At 43.5% G+C, this 20,566-nt stretch overlaps 1 protein-coding gene across 1 annotated transcript in view; it reads right to left on the bottom strand.

Moving 5' to 3' along the window:
- TRABD2B (TraB domain containing 2B) overlaps window positions 1-20,566 on the bottom strand; it is a 297,330-nt gene that overhangs the window by 114,879 nt on the left and 161,885 nt on the right. Inside the window, exon 4 of the mRNA XM_076340249.1 lies at window positions 3,319-3,493. Coding sequence (XP_076196364.1) covers window positions 3,319-3,493 — 175 coding nt within the window. The remainder of the gene's footprint in view (window positions 1-3,318; window positions 3,494-20,566) is intronic.

Genomic DNA, 20,566 nt, shown 5'->3' with positions numbered 1-20,566 from the left:
GACATTCCATACCGTGTGACGTCATGCTCAGTACATAAACTGGGGGAAAGCTGGCCGGGGGGGCCGCTGCTCGGGGACTGGCTGGGCATCGGTCGGCAGGTGGCGAGCAATTGCATTGTGCATCACTTGCTTTGTATACTCTATTATTATTACTGTTTTACCTCATTTTATTTCAATTATTAAACTGTTTCTATCTCAAACCATGAGTTTTCTCACTTTTACTCTTCCGATTCTCTCCCCCATCCCACCGGGGGGGGGGGAGTGAGCGAGCGGCTGTGTGGTGCTCAGTTGCCGACTGAGGTTAAACCACAACAACTACCCATCCATGGCACTGGGCTCTTAAATCAAGCTGAGGATGGTGCCCTGACAGAGCAGAGCTTCAATTGCCACATGCAGCTGTGCAAAAGCCAGGTAAACCTAACTACGGCAGTTTCCACAAGGTACAGCTCACCGTGGGGAGGCCACCGGAGGAACCAGGCAGGACTCTGCCTCAGGAGGGCTGTTTTCAGGGTAGGACCCTGTCCCCAAATCCCTTGGCTCCAGTTATACCTGCAAATTACAGGATGCCACTGAGTCCAAATGAATCATCATGCAGGGCTTGGGAATCCCTCCTACAGCAGCCCCGGTCTGTAACATTTGGTTTGGTGAAGTTTTTCCAAGATGCTTCTCTCATAACAGACTTATTTTCCTAATTTTACTTGCCAGCACAGTTTTATCCAATTCTTCCCTTCCCAGAAACTATGATGGATATTATGAAATTTGGAAACCAATTCATAATATACATATATAATTTAATTATTATTTGTTCATTAGTTCAAATATCCTCAAAATAAATTGATTAATGCAGAGATCATGCTTAGCATAAGAACAATACCTTTTGCAGTACATTATCCAGAATATTTTTTTTCAAATTATTTCCTCTCTATCATGTTAGTCTTCAATACGCAGAATCTTAAATGAAGCGAAATAACTTTTGTGCTGTTCTGAGAGCAAATGCACTCCTGCCGACTCTATCATGCCTGTCCTAACCAAAGGTGCATTCCTAAAATTTTGCACTTCAGAATTCATGGTAATATGTGAAAGCCTCAACTTTCATCAGAAACACCCTTCACTTTTATAAAAAGCAAAACCAAGCCCTCAAGGTTTTAGAAAACAATTTGAATTCATGACCCAAGCATATACCAAAAAAACACCCTTAAAATTCAAGTAGTGCATATAAGAATGCAAAATACAAAATGTATCAATAAAAGGCACTCTTATAATTCAGTGTGTGGAAAAAAAAACGCACAACACAAAACACAACAAAAACCTTCAGGAGAAAAACTGAATTTGAATCATAAGAGAAAATGAACTTGCTTGCACTTCGGCCACAGAAAAGTTTTGGCATTGAAAAATTACTAATTTTCTCAGTACTTACTGCACGAAGAAAAAAAACACCCCAGAGAAGAGAGGAGGAATTAATTGTACTTAAAGTAGGGATGGCCTGCAGGGATAGCCCGCTTCAGTGAGAAAGGCCAAAGGGATGCTGGAACAAAGAACCCAAACCAAAAAGCTTTCCTCGGCGTCTCCCGTGCCCCAGTTTTCAATAAATCCTGCTGCATGTGTCTGTTCTGTCCTGCTACATTAAATGCTGGGAAAAAGAAATAACCCAGCGACAAAGGCGGTTTTCAACTTCACCAAAAATGGAGAGTAAAGGACAAAACAAGACTTGCTCTTTATGAGCCAGCTTTCCCAATTGATGCTGCCTGGGAGTTTCAGGTAGATGCTCTCCGATGGGGACAGGGAATGAAAGCTCAAACCTCCCACAACTTAGACGCGACTTTCTATGGAAAGCAATGTGTAAATAGTATTCATTTGCTTAATTTCATTTCCGTGATTAGCACATACAAATAGATGCAGTGGATTAGATCCATGACCCATCTAATCCAAGATCCTGTCTCAAGCTGTGGTCTGTAACTGACGCCCAGGAAAAGTGTGCACAGAGCAGGGCAAGTGGGCAATGATGCCCAGTTTATCCTCCCAGCTCCAGTATACACTGGTTAAGGGACTTCCAAAACTGGAGACTACATCAAAACCATCATGTTCGATAATCTCTGATAAACCTCACTCCATGGGTTAGACAAGCAGTCTTTTATGAATCCCTGTCCAATTATGAACCACCATGATATATTTTCCTACTGTAAAAACAGTTAAGCAAAACTCCTCGGACAGAAACATCAGGCAAGCTTGAGATTAAATAAGCTTGGGAAAATTCAGTCTGGATACACTCAAAAAATAAATACATCAAAATGCACGTATCTCTGCTAAACCCCACAGTCTTTAATCAAAATTCCCACTGAAGTGAGTAGCGAAAGGCAAGTTGTTGCCAAAGTTCATAGTGAGAGCCATGGGATGAGAAACAAAGTTCTGTCAAAAATAAGAAATTGTCAAGGAGAGGGAGCAGGAGGAGCGGATCGGTTCTCAGCACGACAATCTCAGGCTGCCTTGAAGTCGAGGGAGCTCAAAGAGCCACTTAAGCCGGTGCTCAGGATTCTGCTGGACTGGGGCCTGAGCAGTTATTTATACTCTTATCACACAGAAATGTGAATTCCATTGGAAAGGGAAAAAAAATAAAAAAGGGGGAAAAAGGACAGTAGCACGTACTGTCGCAGACTCACAGAAGTACCATAGACATCTTTGTTCTGCAGATTTCACAGAATTTAAACTGGCAGAGGAACTCATTGGATTTTCACTTAATGATTTAAAAGGGTGGTATTTAGCTACACACATAACTCAGGCACTTGTGCAAGGTCCAAAACCAGCCAGTCTGTACAGACACACCACCAAAGTAGCAACCCCAAAAGGTCTGAAGCCCCAGACCAGCACCCTGAACCATGCTCGTGTGCCTATGCCACAGCAAGGTTTGTATTCCCACAGTCACTGCCATCAGTACCTGGGCTTGCAAATTCAAAGGCACTTCAACCACCTCCTACACCTGCGGCCACAAACACACCATGGTGTGAACATAACCCAAGCAGCCCACAAGTTGGGCTGGGAAGGGAACAAAAACAACAGTGTGAAAAGCGTTAACAGCTTCACGTTTCTATAATCGGATGGAAAGCAAAGGAGCGCAGCCTGCCCACAGCCCTGCTGGACTCAGACCCATCTCCTACACCAACTCACTGCATTTTAGAAGCAGGTTTAGACAAACAAAAGCCTTTCTGCTTCAAAGGGAAAGACGAAATCTTCCTGCAGGACCAGAAACAAAATCCTGAAGCATTCAAACCACTTTACTTCCAATTATGATAACCGCATAAAACAGAAAAATTCATGCTGTACCTGCTCCAAAGGCAAAGAAGAAGCTCTTGTCTGTGTTCTCCCTTAAAAGCGCCATCACTCTCTTCCCCATCCTCTCATTCCTCTTGTAGATGAGCTCCTGTCTGAAGTAGCTGTCTATCTCCTGAGCCGTCACCTGCTCATGGGGTGGGAGCGTTGTGTTGATAAAGTTAGGGACCTGAAATGGAGAGAGAGAAAGAGAGACTGTAGTTCAGGTGACAGTGGTTAAGTAATCCCCAAAACACTGGATGTTTTAATCTAGCCTTATTTAAACCACCTGAGCATCACTCAAAAAACCCCCAAAACAACCCACAACACACTAGAAGATGGGAGCTTGTTGGGAATTCTACAAAGAAAAACCCAATCACCAACCAATACACTTTCTTTTTTTTTTTAAAGTAAAACTAGCATTTTACTAAATGAAACTTAAGTTCATTTTTACTTTTCTCTGTTCCTTCAGCAGAATGTAGTTTTAGGTGTTACATTTGGGTGAGTTACTAAAACCTTTATTCTCTGCTTGTTTAACACAGATCATTGGCTATTTAATACCAGAACAAGTCCTGTAATCTGTTCTCAGCCAAGGTCACCATGAACTTGAGTAAGGACTGCAAGATTTGGCTTGTATATACTCCTTTTTAATAACCTAATAGTTAAAAAAGTAGGAAAGGTTAGCAAATCCAGACATGGGAAGATGTAAACAGGATAAACCCCCGCATCTTTCTTGCAGCTTTAGATGCTATTAGGTGTCACCAGAGAAGACCATGCGTTGCGACACATAAATCCCTGGAACATTCCTAGTATTTCCAAGGAAGGGATTTCCACAAGAACTGCTCCTTAAGTCCTTGTTTTTGTGAGGAGATATGTTCATAGGCACAGAAGAAAGGTTGAAACCCCAAGGACCGTTCGAGTCAGGGCAGCAGACCCAGGAATGAGCCAAGACCCAAGCTATAATGGACAGACAAGCCAGAAGTCTCTGATTATTAGGACAGGCAACTTGTTTTGCATGGTGAGGGTCCAAGGTCTACCATGAGAGTTCAGGAGTTTACGGGCCCTGCAGTGAGAAGTGCTGTAAGTGGGCAGTGTTTGATGACTGCTAATAGGACCCAGGCACCTTCCGGCAATTTTCTGTGCCTCACCACTGGAAAGCAGCTTAAGCTGCAAAACCCAGATTCAGATTTCTGAGTCCCCAGGCACACGTAAAGCTGCCAGGATTTCCAGTGTTAATCTGAGTCGGTGGTAATTATATTGCATGCACAGCCCATAAGGGGAACATCCCTCACTCACTGTGCTCAAATACTTGATGCAAGGACTCTGTTACTTTGGTTAATTCTTTCTCTGGTTTTCTACTATACCAAATTCCTGTACTCATTTTCTAAAACTTGCCTTTAGTCTTTGTTTTTCAGCCCACTTCTTACCCTCCTACTTGGCCACATGATTTTATCGCAATAATTTTTGTCTCTTCCCACCCTCTTCACTCATACTGCCTCTCCAAAAGCTTTCAAGAAGTCTTACAGAAAGAACTAATTTCCATCTTCAGAGTGGCTCTTCTTAAAGCTTTTTCACTGCAGCCTCATCTACAGCTCTCCTAGCATGTGGGTGACCAAGCAGCAGAGATTTCTCACTATGTATCATGCAGAAGGACGAGTCTAGGCCTTGCTCTGGATTCCCACCAAAGGCTGTACCCAGCTGGGTGAGACACAAATGGGCACCACATCTCCTGAGCCGGGGAATCCCATGTGGCTGGAGTTAATACTCCTGCTGACAGCGACCTGCCCCAGCCTATTGGGCCATGTGGACCAGCTGGACCTTTGATTTTCCAAATGACTTCTCAACCTGCTTTGCCAAATCACCGTACTTCTGACAGCACATCCCTCCTTAAGGGTTCAAACGTATTACCCTGAGTCATTCCTTCCTCCAGGCTTTCCAGCATGGTTTGGCTTCGCCAGCGTATCTTGTGAACTCCTCAGAGCATGCAAGTACTTTGCAGCTTGTTCTCAGTTTAGCCCTTTGCCAGCACTCAACAAATAATAAGTCCCATTAAGCCAGACCTATCAGACACACCAGTTTTCTGTTAATACACAAGAAAGCTGCCTCGATGTCTGGCAAGAACGTGCATTTGTCTCAAAGGGACGCAGGAGCAGCCTGCTGGCGTCGGAGGGGTAAAACGCTGCTGGCTACGGCAGCAAAGGATGTAGTGGCTTCAATTCCTGGTGAAAGGCAGGGAGAGATTTTTATTGTAGGAATAAAGTCTGAGGAATGAGTAACCATTTTACACTTGCAATAACCTCTGCAACGCAAAGCTGTAAATCAGTTGGTCCATGCAGATATCACAAGCCTCTGTATCTCCTCTGCACTGAGGCTCTGTGTTTAATGGGTTGATGTAGCTGAGCCAGGAGTCAGGGGAGCCTTCAGAGACTGAAATGGAAGGTGAAATTTTTTGGGAACATCTGAAGTCTCAACACTCACATAAGAGAATTCTCTTCTTCCCCGCTTTTTGCTGAAGGGAAGTGAAGGCTGGGAACTGATGGGACCTGGTCTCGAATCACCTGAGATGCTTTGGGGAAAGCAAGGTACGGCATTGCCTCTGAGGACAACCTGCTTTTACACAAAGCAGGAGCAGCAATGCTGGGGGACCGGATGGCTTTGTGCATCTCACCCCAACCAGGGGAAAGCTCTGATGTTGGAGGTCTAGGTAGCCCAAGGACAGAAGTTGTGTTCAGACCGTGACTACGAAGGTCTTTGCCAAGAAGGAAAGCACCTTCCATCAGCTTGTGCAACTTCATCGCTCGCAATCCTACATCCACATTCAACCTAGTTTGTTTCTCCTCTTTATCTAACCTAAAATACAGTCCACAAAATGGAGCCATTTACTTGCCTTTTTTTTCCCCTCCCTTTCTTTCTCTGCTGCGGGAAAGAGTGTGCCAATGGCAGAGAGATAAATTTAAAACCAAGGACTGGGTTTTGTCAACATTTCTCATGCTGGCCCAAGGAACAAGACAAAGGAAGGCATCACCTACAGAGGCACATCATCAACTACGGGTCCCGCTGCACCTTGTGCATTCCTGTATTTCTAATGACTGCTCCATCACTGGCAAAAATAAAACATGCACGTATGTTTCTGCATGTGTTTGGCAGAGGACAGAAGATAAATGATTGAAGTAAGTATGCCTGTACACAGTAGTGCAACCACACTCTGAGCTATGACACTGGTCCCATTAATCACCTCCGCTCCTCCCTGTGTCACAGTTCCTTTCTACAGTTGGTGACATACACCATGCCTAGCTTCAAGGAGGCAGCTGCTCCTGTTGATTTAAGAAACCCTCTGGATTCCTAACCGCCAGACAGGGATCAGGAAGTCAAGAAACAGTCACACGCAATTAGAAAGCTGTTAACTGCAGCCAGAATTTAAGGGGATTTTTTCTGAAAAAAGAAAATCTCGTTTTAAAAAGATGGGCTAAGGAATGCACCAGAGGGCTGCACCTTCCCTCTTCCACTTTATCAAATATTTCTGTTTCCATTCAGAGTAAAAATTAATTTCAACATTTTAATGATACATATTTGTTGTTTTGAACTGAGAGTGAATGGATGAGACATTTCCTGTGCCAAAGGGTGAGGGACTGACCTCCTGATAATAGCTACTAGTATTTAAATGTATAGTGCGGTGGATGATGTGACTGTTGAAAAATCCTAACTTCTAATTTTGCTATTCCTCTAGGAGAGCAGCAGTTGGATCAGCAGGAAAACACAGTGCTACCCATCGCCTGGGGTGTGCTTACTTTGTAGTGGATACACATGACAAGAGAGAAATAGACTCTTTCTGTCCAGTCTCTGCAAGCCATGCAGTTTTCTGAGAATCCAACCAACTCATATATATATATATATATACACACCACACACACTACATATTTCCCATGGAAACTGAATAATATATTTCATTCAGAGGTGTTCAAAAGAAAGAATATTTTGTTTGACCGAATCAGCTAGAACTCCTCCTTTTTTCTATTCCTATTTACTTTGGGTTACAGCTCTCCTATGGACAGTACAGATGGAGCCCAAACTCAGTCATTAGGTACACCCTGCATTTCTTAGTTAAGCTTTTGAGGTTAAAGGAAGAGAATATGAGAACAAAAAAGAAGTTGAGTCTCAGCCTTGCAGAAATTTCTTCCCCTCCACACCGCCTGTGTAATTTTACTTGAGTCAGTATCCCTGATGGAATATATGTGAGGGTAAAGCTCTGCACACACGTCCGAGCTCACAGTGCTGTGGGATGCAGACCATAATTCTTCACCTTTGAAGTCAGTGGGAGCTTTAAGAAGAAGAAAGAGGAAGGATTGTGGAGTGGTTATGACACTATCCTGAAAAAATGGTTCTGTTCCCATGGGCGATACAAATCTCTTGCATGATCACAAGCATGTCATTTGGGTTTAGACCTTCAAAGGAAACTCAGCACTTAACCTCCACTAAGTATCTTTGAAGCATTTGGCTTTATTCCTCCTGTCTCTCAAAAGTCCATCTGTAAAATGGGGACAGCAAGACTTTCCGACTTGAAGTTACATACAAGGCACTGGCTAAATCTAGCTGTTGAAGGACCCAAAGGAAGATCCAAAGTCCAAGATGATGCTCAGCGGTAACCTCTCTTCCCACAAATACTTTGTGGAAGGAGGTTGGGATTCTGCTGCAATCATTAGCATAAGAGCTAACAATATACTTTAGCCTAGAAAAATGCATCAGCCATATCTCAAGATCTCTGCTATGCTGTCAGCTTTGTCTATAGAGACAGAGAGAAAGAAATGGGGGAAAAAAAAAAGAAAAGCAAAATATATTGGTGCAGAGTCTTTTATTTAGGGCTGCCAAAGTTCAGCTGAAAATTCAGAAACACCAGACTACATTTAAGTACATTTTCTTATTTACTGTTTTTTAATATTTGGACAAATATTCTGGGCAGAGGCATGATGCCAGAGTTGTGAATATCTATGTGCAAATAATTTTTTTGGACACATATAAGCACCATCAACTTTGGTTAGCATTTTTTTTTCCTGCTTTGGATCTATTGGCTACAGTGGAACTGCTCTAGATTCAGTCCAGTATCAAATCATAATCAGATGTGGAGGAATAGTGTTATCATTCCTACTCCTATACACTACATTTCCCAATCCTCTGATAACCTTTTTTTAGCCTCGTTCTGTTCCAGTGATGCTAGCCTATTTCTGGAATGTACATACAAATTTGTAAGACTATGTCAATGAAAGACCAATACTACCAATGTTAGAATAAAGGGCTGCGTGCCCTCTCTTGCCTGGGTGCAGGCAGAGGTGGTCTTCAACCGTAAGTCTATCTGCAGATGGAGAAGAGGAAGCTGAGATAGGGAAATGGGAAGCCAACACCTGCCATGGAAAATATAGTGATCCTAAAGCCTTTCCTGCCATTATCTTCCTATATCTTGGTCAACCCTCTTGGCTTCTGAGACTCCTCTCTCCCTCTGTCTCCTAATCAGCAGACAACTAATGGCTTTCCAGCCTCACCTCCTGTGCAATGTCCAAACTCCATGCTGGCGCAAGTACAGTATCATCACTAATCCTTGCAGGGAATCTCTTAGTAATAAAAATGCCTTATTTCTCCTCTCCCCAGAGCGTTCACCGGCTAAATAGAGAAAATAGGAGGAGGCACACCCAGGGTCACAAGGGACATCTATGGCAAAGCAGAGAGTTGGCCATCAGCTTCCCAAGTTCCAGTCTAGCACCTCAATACAAACCCCATCCATCTTTTCCCGACAGGAGGGCTCAGCCTCCATGCTAGTAATCCTTATCTCCAGTTGTTAGCAGGGAGTTGTTCCCAGATCACGCCGACTACATTAATTTTTTTTTTTAAACATGATAAAGATTGGGTTCTCTTTATTAGTCTTCTAGTTTATGAGCTTTATGTGGGCAGAGGCCAGAAGACAAGTAAAGGATCATGCTTTGAAGGATTTTCCCTGTACCACGCAGGTCAGGAACTTTTATACGGTTGACAGCACTACGCAAGATAAGGATCTCAAGAGCTGACAGCACGGCTTACGGGGGCTGCCAGGGAGCCAAAGCAGCATCCCGAAACCCGCTGTCTCCTCCAACAAACTGAACGGCCCTAAATTCACACCAGCTCTTCCTGGGTCAGAGGCTGACATCTGAGCTCAAGTTATCATTCGTTTATGGAGGGAGGATACCCTCCTGTTAACCAGCCTTGACAAGGCATTGTGGTTTTTACTGCAGTGCTGCAAAATATACTGCTCTGGACTTGGAAGACACCTGTTTCCCTCTGATTTATGGACCCTTCTGGCATCTGGGAGAGCAATATCCACTTACTGCTGCCTCTGATATGAAGGATTCAAATAGTGCAAAGTGAATGGGCTGCAAGAGCAAGCATCTCCACGAGGAGGACGTGGCTGCTGTAGAGACAAATGCTACTGCCGAATTGACTGGTTTTCCTCCAGCACTCCTGAATTTCCATCCTGATGTAGACCTTCCCTGGCCAAGGAGGGGGGGTTTCTGGTTAATCTGATTTAGCCCAAAGCTGGCAGCTGCCAAGAAGATGAGCTTCCAGCTTGTTATGGAAAAGGGAAACCAAAAAGGAGCTCTGCAAAATGGTGTCCAGTTCAAGCATGTTGTGATTAACCCATTATTGCTTTCTTTTAAGCACCAAAATTTAAAGTAATATATTAGAAGCCTGAGTGGACTGTAAAAGGAGTCTTTGATCTTCAGGATAAGTCAGTTCCATCACTCCTTTCCCTTTCCCAGGGCAAACATCTACCCAAGATGGGACTTGAGAATATATTACAGGCACATCCAGCACATTTTGGAGGTGTGGTCAGGATAGGTATGTCAATTTGGTGGATTCTGGGCTGCTAAAATGGTTTATTAGAAGCATACCCTGACACCAAACTCAAATACAGACTCAGACTGATTTGAAGGCACAGAAAACTTAAACATATCCCCAGTCTGTGCTCATCCAGTTTTGTTCCCAACCCTTTGCAGAAAGTGGAGCAGTTCCTCAGGGACAACTCTCACTGCAGCCAGAGGCTTGCAAGTTTTGAGCGCACATCAAAAAGCCAGTCACACTTCTCCCACCCACACTCACCCACCAGCCACTCTGCCTGGCCACAGCCGTCCCTGTGCCACGGAGCCCTTTGGGAAGCACTGTTGGGGTTTGGACCAACTCAGCATTTCCATGGCAGGAACAGATTTTCCATCGTGTCCCTTGGCTTAGCAGGAGTCTGTAGTGTCCCAAACCTCCGAAAGCAGGGAACAGCCCTGAAAAACTGCAAGGCAAAGGGACAGCCAGCTCTCCCTCAGTGGAAAGTGTGGTCTTGTGAACCAGAGGCCTAATGGAGAGGGGCTCATGAACCCTGAACTATTTTCTGGCTCCGATTCACTGCAACTGGGATGCATTCCTGCAGTTTCCAGCATTTCTGCTCTGCTTAGGCACGTCTAAACCTCTCTGAGCTAAAGGCTGACGATCCTTTCGCCAAGCTGCGCTGTGCTGATAAGGCCCCCAATTCCTGTCCCACAGGGGGTGTTCAGGCTCCCGGGGCAGCGACTGACAGTCACACCCCCATGCCAGCGAGCCCAGCCCTGCTCTTTTCCAAGACGTTGTTTTCTCCATCTGCTGCCTCAGAGGAAGGGGACACATGGCTAGCTACCCCAGCAGTCTGTCTGCACCCTTTTCCCTGGAAATAACAATGGCTGGAGGAGGAGGAGAAGAGTCTCCTGTCACAAACCCAGTATTGTAGGGCATCAGAAACCCACAAAAAGAAAAAATGCTTTTTGCTTGAAGGGAAGTGAGGGAGGGAAGAAAGTCTGAGAGCACAAGGAGACCCAGTGTAAGAGCAAGCACATTTCTTGGGACCAGCTGTGGGCAGCCATTTCTGGCTGTGAGCTAATCCCTGCCCACCCACATCACAGGTCGGCATCCATATACGTCGCAGATACACTGCAGTACACGCCAGCAAGCTTTCTGTAATTGACCTACCCGATGTAAAGCTAGCTTGGGTACTTCTCAGCATGGTGTGGCAACTTGAGTGTAAAAATAGAGGTCTTTGAAACTGAATTTCAAATTTGCTAGCTCAGCTCCATGAGCGACTGGAGCATCTAAATTTATACATAGAGGAAAATTACAAATAGGAGGAGACGGGGAGGGAGAAAAGTAGGCTGAAAGCTAGGGAAGTCTCTATAGATAGTGCATGATACTTTTAGAAAACAATGCTGCAGGTGACACAAAAGCTGTAGGAGTCATTGCTGGCCTGAGTGTAAACTTGCTTGCAGGCAGGGTGGTCTGCAGCCCCCGGAGCGCCTGGACACCCGTGTCCCTGCAGCTTCAGCCCCCACCGCACCTGCATGGAGACCCTTCCTGGGAGCCCCAAACCCATCCTGCCATTGCTGTTCTCCCAGGTGGTATCTGGCCAAAGGACAGTCGTGTGCCCTGCCTGGTTTCACCTTCTCCCATGCATCTGGGTTGAAGGAAAGCATGTTTTGAAAATAAATAAATAAAGGGGGGGGGAGCAGAAAGGCCACAGGGATGGGCTGTGCATCTCACAAACAGCTTGGGGGGGTGATACTCTTATCCCTGTTAAAGAAAAAAGACTTTCAACAAATCCTTGAGAAGTCATGACCTCCATGTATGTTTTCTATTTCTTTTTCCACACCAGTTAAATAGTTGCTTTCCAAGCACTTAGGGGGAAGGGAAAAAAAAAAAAAAAGACAGCAAGCAACACCAACCCCTCCCCCCGGCCTGCTTCCCCACCCCAACCCCATCCCTGCTCCCCTTGGTAGCGATGCCAAAATATGCAGCCGGCCTCTCTATCTGAATGAATGTTTTGATTAAAGGAGTCTTAACAAAACAGAGTCAGAACAATGATCCCAGCCTCCTTTCTGCGAGCTTCACCCAACTATGCAGTGTATATTTAGGACCAGATTACAGGGACCTGTTCATTAATTGAATAAGGATGACAAGCCTGCAGTGTATGCAAATAAAAGTTTGGGTTTCAGTGGGGATACTCCTGCCCCATTTAAAACCCCTTTAACATTGGGATTTTTTTGAGTCCAGCTTTCATGAGCTTGCAAACATATGGAAAAGTTCAAGTTTTTCTATTTCCCTTCCAAATGCTTTGTTTCCTTTGACAAAGAATATTTTTCTTCTGTTCTGACACTAAAACCATCGCCTATTATATTGCCATGACACCCAAGTAAAGATACTGATCAAAGGGCAAAGCAGGGCAATAAAGTGAAAAAAATGGGACCAGAAGGTTTGGTTTTGGGGGTTGGTTTATTAAAGCATTGCAATTCTTTTTCCAAAGGTATTTTTCATTTTGTCTTCTGCTACACAGTGGGAGAACAGCTGGTCAGTAGTGGGTACAAACTCAAGTTTGGTTGTTCAGGGCTCTTCATTGAGTTTCTTCCCGTCCCTGTTCAGTAAGATGTTAGGGAAAGCCTGAATGTTTTCGTGAAGTTTGCAATATGATTTTAACCCAAGGCAAGTATGATCCAAAAGATATGGTTGGCAAAATATCACACAACTTAGCAAGGAGCAAAAAGCTGGTTAATAATGCAACAGTATCTGGGCTGGACACGAGATCTCCAGAGCTAACACCACAAGACAGTGCTGTGTGGAGATGGCCTTCCCCTCCTGTTCAGTCCTAGCAAAACTCCAGGCTACTTCCAATCCAACCAGCCTAAGCTTTGTAGCCATGCTGGCATCCGGAACAAATTGGACAATGACTTTTGAACTAATTTCCATTTTTTTTAAGGTGGGGTTTTTTGAGAGGTCTAGTATAGGACATAATGATGCAGAACATCTCCAAGAAAGCATTTTGAAATGGAACAGGGACCAGTCAGGAGAAAAATAAGGAATAATTCAGATGAAGTCAGTGAAGCAGAGACAAATCAAGTTATCTTTGAAACTGATTTCTTTGTGTCTCAGCTGGTGGCACTGTATAAGCCTTGACTTTGGGTTTATCAGCAATCACCTCTCCCAGAGGAGAGCAGAGAAGATCCAGGCCTGAAGTCACCATCAGAGAGCACAACCAGTTTACACTGGAGAACCTGATCTACAGTGTTCGCTATTTGGTAATGTGCAGTAGTAGCGTCAGACCAAGAAATGTTGTGTCAAGGAGTACCCAAGAACATGGTCTTTTTGGATAATGTCTGATACTAATCCTGCCAAGTCAGCAAAGACAATCAAATTGTCCCCTTGTCCCACTTTTTTCCTCTCCATGTCATAATGAGGTGACTAATGCATCTTCTGGATAAAACACAAAGGGAGAAAAAGCATTTTGTACATACAACACACAATATATTGTTTAAAAAACCTAACAAGTCTTTCTCATTTCTCTTGAACAAGTCTTTCTAAGAAACACTTCATAAACTAGCTCTTTAAAAAGAAGGGACAGTAAATGCTTTACAGCAAACATACAGCAATGCACAGAAAGCAGCATGCTACTGCCTTGAACTCCAAACGTTTTTACCAATCACTCTTTCATACTCTTTAATAGTTTATTCCCTTACTAATAAATGCAGGTAGTTAACAATCCTTAAACATTTTTAATGTAAATCAGCCCTTTTCTGTAGGTGAATATGTTCCTTTTCTAATAACGCAGCAGTCTGACAGAAAAATCTTTGCCTTTAAATGTCTTGTTCCAATTTTTCTCTGACTTTCTCTCCCTCTCCTATTGCTTTCTCCATGGAAACTGGAAAGAGGAAGGAAGGAACTTCCAAGGTAAGACAACTCTAAATGCAAACATGTAATGAAAGTTTTCAAGCAAGAACCTATTTTCAAAACCTGTTGCATGAAAATTAGCTGGGCATGTTCCAGATTATTAATTAAAAAAATAATCTCTGCAGTGTTTTCCCCAGCACTGTCATCGACAAGTAGACTTAACTGTCACAATCTGGATCTGTAACTGATTTTCTGAAACACATAAGCTGAAATATAATATTGCTCCAATATGGAATCTTGTTCTGACATAATATGAAAATTAGACTCTGAAAATTTTGGCTGCACTTCTGTTTTTTTACTTCCAAATGCTCACAATATACCAAGACACAAAGCTGTAACTCAGGTGCAAGTGGAAAGAAAGTACAATCCCACCGCAGCAGATCAGGAGCTCTTCTGAACTATGGGAAGGCAACATCTCTCCAGCAGCATCCTGTGCTACAGCCCAAAGAAGAGAAGGTGGGAGACATCCTCTGCTTGCTATCAGGGCACAAGCAGCGATGAGCACACATGTCGCCAAACACCTGGGCAGTGTCGGGACTGCCATCAATGTCAGTTGTAACACACCCATGGAAGCGTTACTGACCCTTCACCTGGACCCAGAATGAGAAACTTGTGGGACCAGCTCCCTTGGTGCCCGGGACAACCTTGCACTTGCTTCGCTGGAAAGCCTATAATCATTTTCCCTGGAAGAACGAGAGGCTGTGCCAGTTTGCCTGCACTTTGTTATAGCTGAAAACGATAAGACGCTTCCAAAGCATTGTGTTACAATAGCTGTGCCTTCGGTTTATGGATTTATCTTCCTTTGCCCTAGATAAAACTCCATTCCTTGGACAAATTAGGTCTGCTTGTCATTCAACACTCTACCTAATGGTCTCAGCTGTGTGTTTCTGCAGTTATTGAATCTGGAGCATTCCACAGATACTTTTCATTGATTTGAGAAGTGAGCCAGAAATCCAGTTGTATTTTATCCAAAATGAGAACGGGCGAGTTAATGATGTAATTAGAATTATCAGGACCCTTAAATCTTCAAGGACAGCTTTAAATGCAGGATGATAACATTTTTAAAGGGGTACATAACACAACCTGGCGATTTATAAACAGCAAGTGCATTGTGAAGTGATGCACTAAAGCTTTTCTTCTTTAATTTAGGGAGGCTGACTACTGACATGGTGTAAGCGTATGGATCTCTAAAGTCTTGTTATCAGGACCTGATGGTTTTCAGACAGTAAACACTCTGTTTCAGCACGAATCCATGGGATTTTGAAGTTGCAGAGGCAACTCAAGATATGGGTGACATCATTCTAGTAAGTTATTCAAAAAGCTCAGTTGTTTCTGATGGACACGGCTTGAAGAAGGAGGTACAGCAAGCCCTGAGCATCCGAAATGGGTTGAGACATGTCTGCAGGCTGTGGTGACCGCCAAGCAACTTCATTGCGTAGCTTGCTTTTCTGCATAGGATGAAGCCAAGACCTCACCTCTCGTGGCAACAAGAAGATAGTTAGGTGAGCATAAAGCCCATAAACTGGGGTATTCACTGGCCTAACTTGATTTCTTCATTTTGATAACCAATGATGGCTGGGCCCACTGGGACTCATACAAAGCCTGCTGAAGGCATGGAAATATTCTCCATTATTTCAATGGGCTTTCAATACAGTCTAAAACACACGCAAAACATAAAGGCTCTTTAGATGAAAGATGCTTTCTAAGTGGCAGGTATGACTCTTGAATTGTATTGTTAACCCTAAATGGGACAGGTAAATAACAAGTATGCAACCAGTAGGACCTCGCCTGAAGAAAACTGTCTATAAAGTAAGCAGTGTAGCTGCATGCCTCTGATACACCAGATCAGCAACAAGAGAGGAGGAACCATCTTCTCCTGGACAGGAGCCTCTCCTCAGGTCAGGAGAATAGCTGAGGACAGAAGAGGAGAAACAATAGCTGGAGACCACAGGTATAGTTTTTGGGAAGGGTTGAAGGAGAAAGCCTCAGCTTTTCAATTTCTGTCTTTAAAGTGTACATAGGAATACAAGGAAACACAGAACCAGCTAATTCCAGGCTGGCAAAGATGAATCTGTTTTACAGAATTGTCCTTAAAATACTGAACATCTCAAAACCAACCAGAGGAAGTAACTGTTGCAAGATATCCCTGAACCCAAAACTCTAGACGTATCGGTTCAAAATGTTTAAATAAAGACCTTTACATCAGATTTAGGGAACAAAATACAAGATAAATTGTTCTGCACCCTACTTTTTCTTCACCAAGGCTTCAGGTCATTAGGCAATTTCTTAACTGTCTGAGGTTAGAAAAAAATATTCTCTGGAGGTAGATAATTTTCTGATTTTGCACTAACAGATTTTTTGCATTTTAACTTATCTGGACATACTGACCTTATTTGCCTTGTGAGGGCGTCAGACAGAATATGGAAGTTAAAGCTGCTGATCTAATCCAATGCCTCTTCACTTGTAGAGAAGTTTTTTTCAAAAGGAGAGAAAGAAACTATGACTTCTTTGAGGGGAAAGAGTCTGAAGAAGAAGCAGAAAATATGCCTATCCTATCTTTAACTTAGAATACTTTCTCTTCAGTATCATTTTGACTCTATGCCCAGAAACTCCAACGTAAGCCTCTTGATTGCAGAAGTCACAAGAGAATCAAGTGTTTGCAGAAGGCTGTAGAAGCAGGAGAGATGTTTCCTATTCCACTTTTGGGTCATAGTCTAACTGAATAAACTCAGCCCCTTAAAATTTTATTAAGTTTAAATAAGGATTTATATGTTTGGAAAAATGGTGCTTGGGAACAAAATTTAAGAATAAGAGAGAGAGAGAAAGGAATGAAGAATGTAATATAACCACAGGAAAGCAGAGGTGTTTCCCCCTTTCACTGTTCTTAAGTAAAATAAGAAAAAAAACACCCTGAAACTGAGGATTTGTTTAGTCCTCCACTGTCATCAGTGCTGATGGCTCTGGGACAGGAAAACGGCAGAGATTTGGGTGCCTGCTCACACCTCTCCATTTCAAGCACCCTACCCTGGCTAAGCTGGGCAGCAGCATCTCCCTGGGGCAGTCCTGTCCCTGTCTCCGACCCCGGGTGCCAAAGGAGCTGTCCTCTGACCTGGTGCCCAAGCTCCTGCTTCAGTCTAGGAAATAACTTTCCCAGCACTTTTCCTCCCACCACCGTCCCTTCTGTGCACCCCCTTGGCACAGACTCAGCCCCAAGGACTCTGCCCTCTCCTTCCAAATGCCGCAGGAGTCAACAAGACTGATGCTGAGAAACTGCAGATTTCCCAAACTCCCTCGGGGAGGCTGAAGAGGCTCAAGAACCCCATCTGTAACACCTCAAGTCAACAGTATTAGTATTTCCACTTCTGGTCCTTCTTTCTGCTCCAGGATCAGTTTTACTCTAAAGGCATCTCAGCATCTTGCAGACAGCTACTGAAGATGCTCTGTCTCCCAAGATTCACGCTAGAGGAATTTAGGAAGCTACTGCACCTAGACATATACTCACCACCACCACCACCATCCCCACAGCTATGTTAGACTTTCCCAGCTACTTCCCAGTTCATTACAGTGACCTAAACCAATGGATCTGAACTGAGCAAATGATGGACAGGTTCACCTTTATTCTGCAGCTCCCGCTAACCTTCAAGGGACAAGCAGGCACTAGTAACTTTATAAACAGCCCCCAAATGAATCCTCAAAGAGTGAGAGTCACAGCCTTCTGCAGGTCTCCATGCCCCTGCAGGACAGAGCTGAATTCCTGGCCTCCACCGTTCACATAAGCGTTGAGCCTTACGACTCCATTCCTGATCTTTTGTTCCTTTCTATATGGTATTTCAAAGTTGCGTTAATGGTACCAGCTGCAAGGACTTATCAGACCTCTGAAGTGCTAGGACAGCAGTTGGATATCATGGAAGAATGGGCACACATTCTAAAAACACTGTGACACTCTTGTCTCCCAAGATTGGCATGGGTACCTGCCCTGAAGTTTAAGTGATGATACATCTCACTTGGGATATTTATAGTTTTTCTGCACTTGTAGGCCTATCATTTGTTGTCACCTGATGAGACCTGCAATACACTCTCAGCACATAATAAATCCCTGTGCCTACATTTAATGTCTCAAGAGAAAGTTCCCATGGGGGATGCTTCATGTGTAATATTTAAGCCAGCCTAATCTAATTTGGTAACCAAAAGGCAAAGACTGTCTATGGCAGAGAGAGTCTATCATCCTTGCAAAAAACACACAGAATAAACTTTGGAATTACCACAACTGGCAGAAGTTGACCTGAATAGGGAGTTTATTTTAGGTTTTAATTTTCTATTTTGTTCTGCTTGCAATTAAAAATAAATGGTATAAAGCTGGTTTATAAAAACACTACCAAACAAAAAACCTCTCTACCCAAATTAAAAACAACAACCCTTGAGAGGAAAATACTCCACAACATTTAGAGTTCTGCAGGGACTAGTATACATATAGGGATTTTAATCTTCCATGGCCTGCAAGTGTTATAATCTCTATCAACTGCGTGCACTCTGGGACAATGACTAACACCAGTGCTTGAACTCTGATTGGTTGTTGGCTTCTTTCTTTAACACTGTTTTTAAACTCACATTTGATCCAAGAATTTGCAGGGATAAAGAAGTTTTTACAGCAATCTATTCCTCTCACGTCTAACCCACAGGTCTGTTACAGGACATTGTGTCAACAAATCACAGATGTCTGCGAGTCAATGCAACCAGTGTGAACGGCCACAACTTGTGTGAGGGACAAAGGCTTTATTGATGGAGAAATTACATTGATAGAGATTAAAAGATGACACAGGACATTCAGGTGCCAGGACTGCCTTAATGATTTTACCACTAGTAGTCCTTTCTTTGCATCCGTAGCAAATATACCACCACACCTTGCAAGAGTTCTGTCTCCAAAATCATTATGTGTTTATCTCGTGTGCTATGCCTGCACATTACAGGAATAGTTACAACCACTGACTTCTCCAGGATCCTCTAAAGTCACGAGCTCTCTATCTTTTCCAACTTGCACACCCCATCTCTAGAGATGTATTCCTACCTGAGTTGCTTTCTCCCTTTAGTTTTCAGTGCAAGGCTGTCCAGAAAGAACAGCTCTGGCAGCTTTGGTGCTACACAGACTTCTGTTTTAGGACTGCCATGTTAACCATTATGTCCTGCTTAGTCACGCTAAAACAATGCTTCACTCTCTAGGACTGGATTAACTGGGACAGCAAAGGGATTTTATCCCATTCGTTACCATCAACCACCCTTTCTACTATTTGGAAACAATAACCAGATACGAAAAGAGAGGAGACAAGACCATTTGTCCAGAATTTGAGGACCTCCAATTGTCCAAGCTGCTGTACTTCTGCTCCTGTCAAGGGGCAGGCTACTTCTGTGATAGGTGACATGGAAGAGCAGCTCCAGCTGCTGCTGGATGTCTTTTACATTTCTACCTGGAACTTCTCAGAAGGATATACAAGACCTCTGGGAAAACACCCATGTCGTGGAGCGTGGCTGGTACAGACGGGTTGGGGCCATCCTTGCTTTCCCAGGTGTTCCTCTGAGAAACAAGTGACCCACAGAGCCCTGTGCAACTCAAGATAGCAATGGCAAGATAAGATGTCTCAGAGACCTCTGCCTAGATTGACAGACTGGGCTTACCCTGTCTCAGTTCTCTCTTGAAGTCACAGTTATCCTTGATTTGTATTTGCTAATGGTAAACCACCATAATGATTTAATAGACTTCCATTGGCAAAACATATACAATACTGTGGCTACCAAAGTTTATAGAGGTCCCCTCCAAGTGAGTCACTGCACCTGAGACAGGAACATGGGAACATTTATCAAAGGAATGGAGAGGTAGGATATGACATCCAAAGACCAAGTTTCCATAGAATTAATTGGAAAGGAGAAAGAGGAACCTACATATTAAATGAGAATCTCAGAGTTTGCAACGAACTATCATCAAACTGGTCTGGAAAGCAGATTTCGGCTCCATTGAGAGTTTTTAATAGCATTGGATAACTAAGATAAACAGAGACTGAAGGGCTGCCTGAGACACATACAAAATTATTGAATTATGACATGTTTGAGAAGTTATTTACTTTATAGAGTATTTACATAAGGTTCACTTCCTCTTCATATATAAGCTCAAATATTACAAAGATTTCCCCCCCCCCCTTAATGAGGGGACTACATTCAACAGCCCCACAAACATCCATAATTAACTTTTTTTCAGGCACATTCCTAGTAAAGTTTTCCAGGCAGTCCCTTCCCCAGAGCTCAAGCAATACCAAGGAAACCCTGCTCTCTCACCAGGCAAACGAGGCACGTGTGGAAACAAAACACAGGGCATCAAAAGGAAGAGGGGAAAGAGGAGACAGATAGAGTATAAAGTGATGACCCTGAGACCAAAGCTTTACTTATTGCTGTGCTATAGGCACCTGATAGGCTTTATGCCAGGCTCTTAATCTCTCTGTACCTCAATTCACCTCAATTT

Source organism: Aptenodytes patagonicus, chromosome 5 (genome assembly GCF_965638725.1).
Source record: "Aptenodytes patagonicus chromosome 5, bAptPat1.pri.cur, whole genome shotgun sequence".
NCBI classification, from domain to species: domain Eukaryota; kingdom Metazoa; phylum Chordata; class Aves; order Sphenisciformes; family Spheniscidae; genus Aptenodytes; species Aptenodytes patagonicus.
Note: the sequence above shows the minus strand (reverse complement) of the source record. Positions and strands in the feature narration are given on the sequence as shown.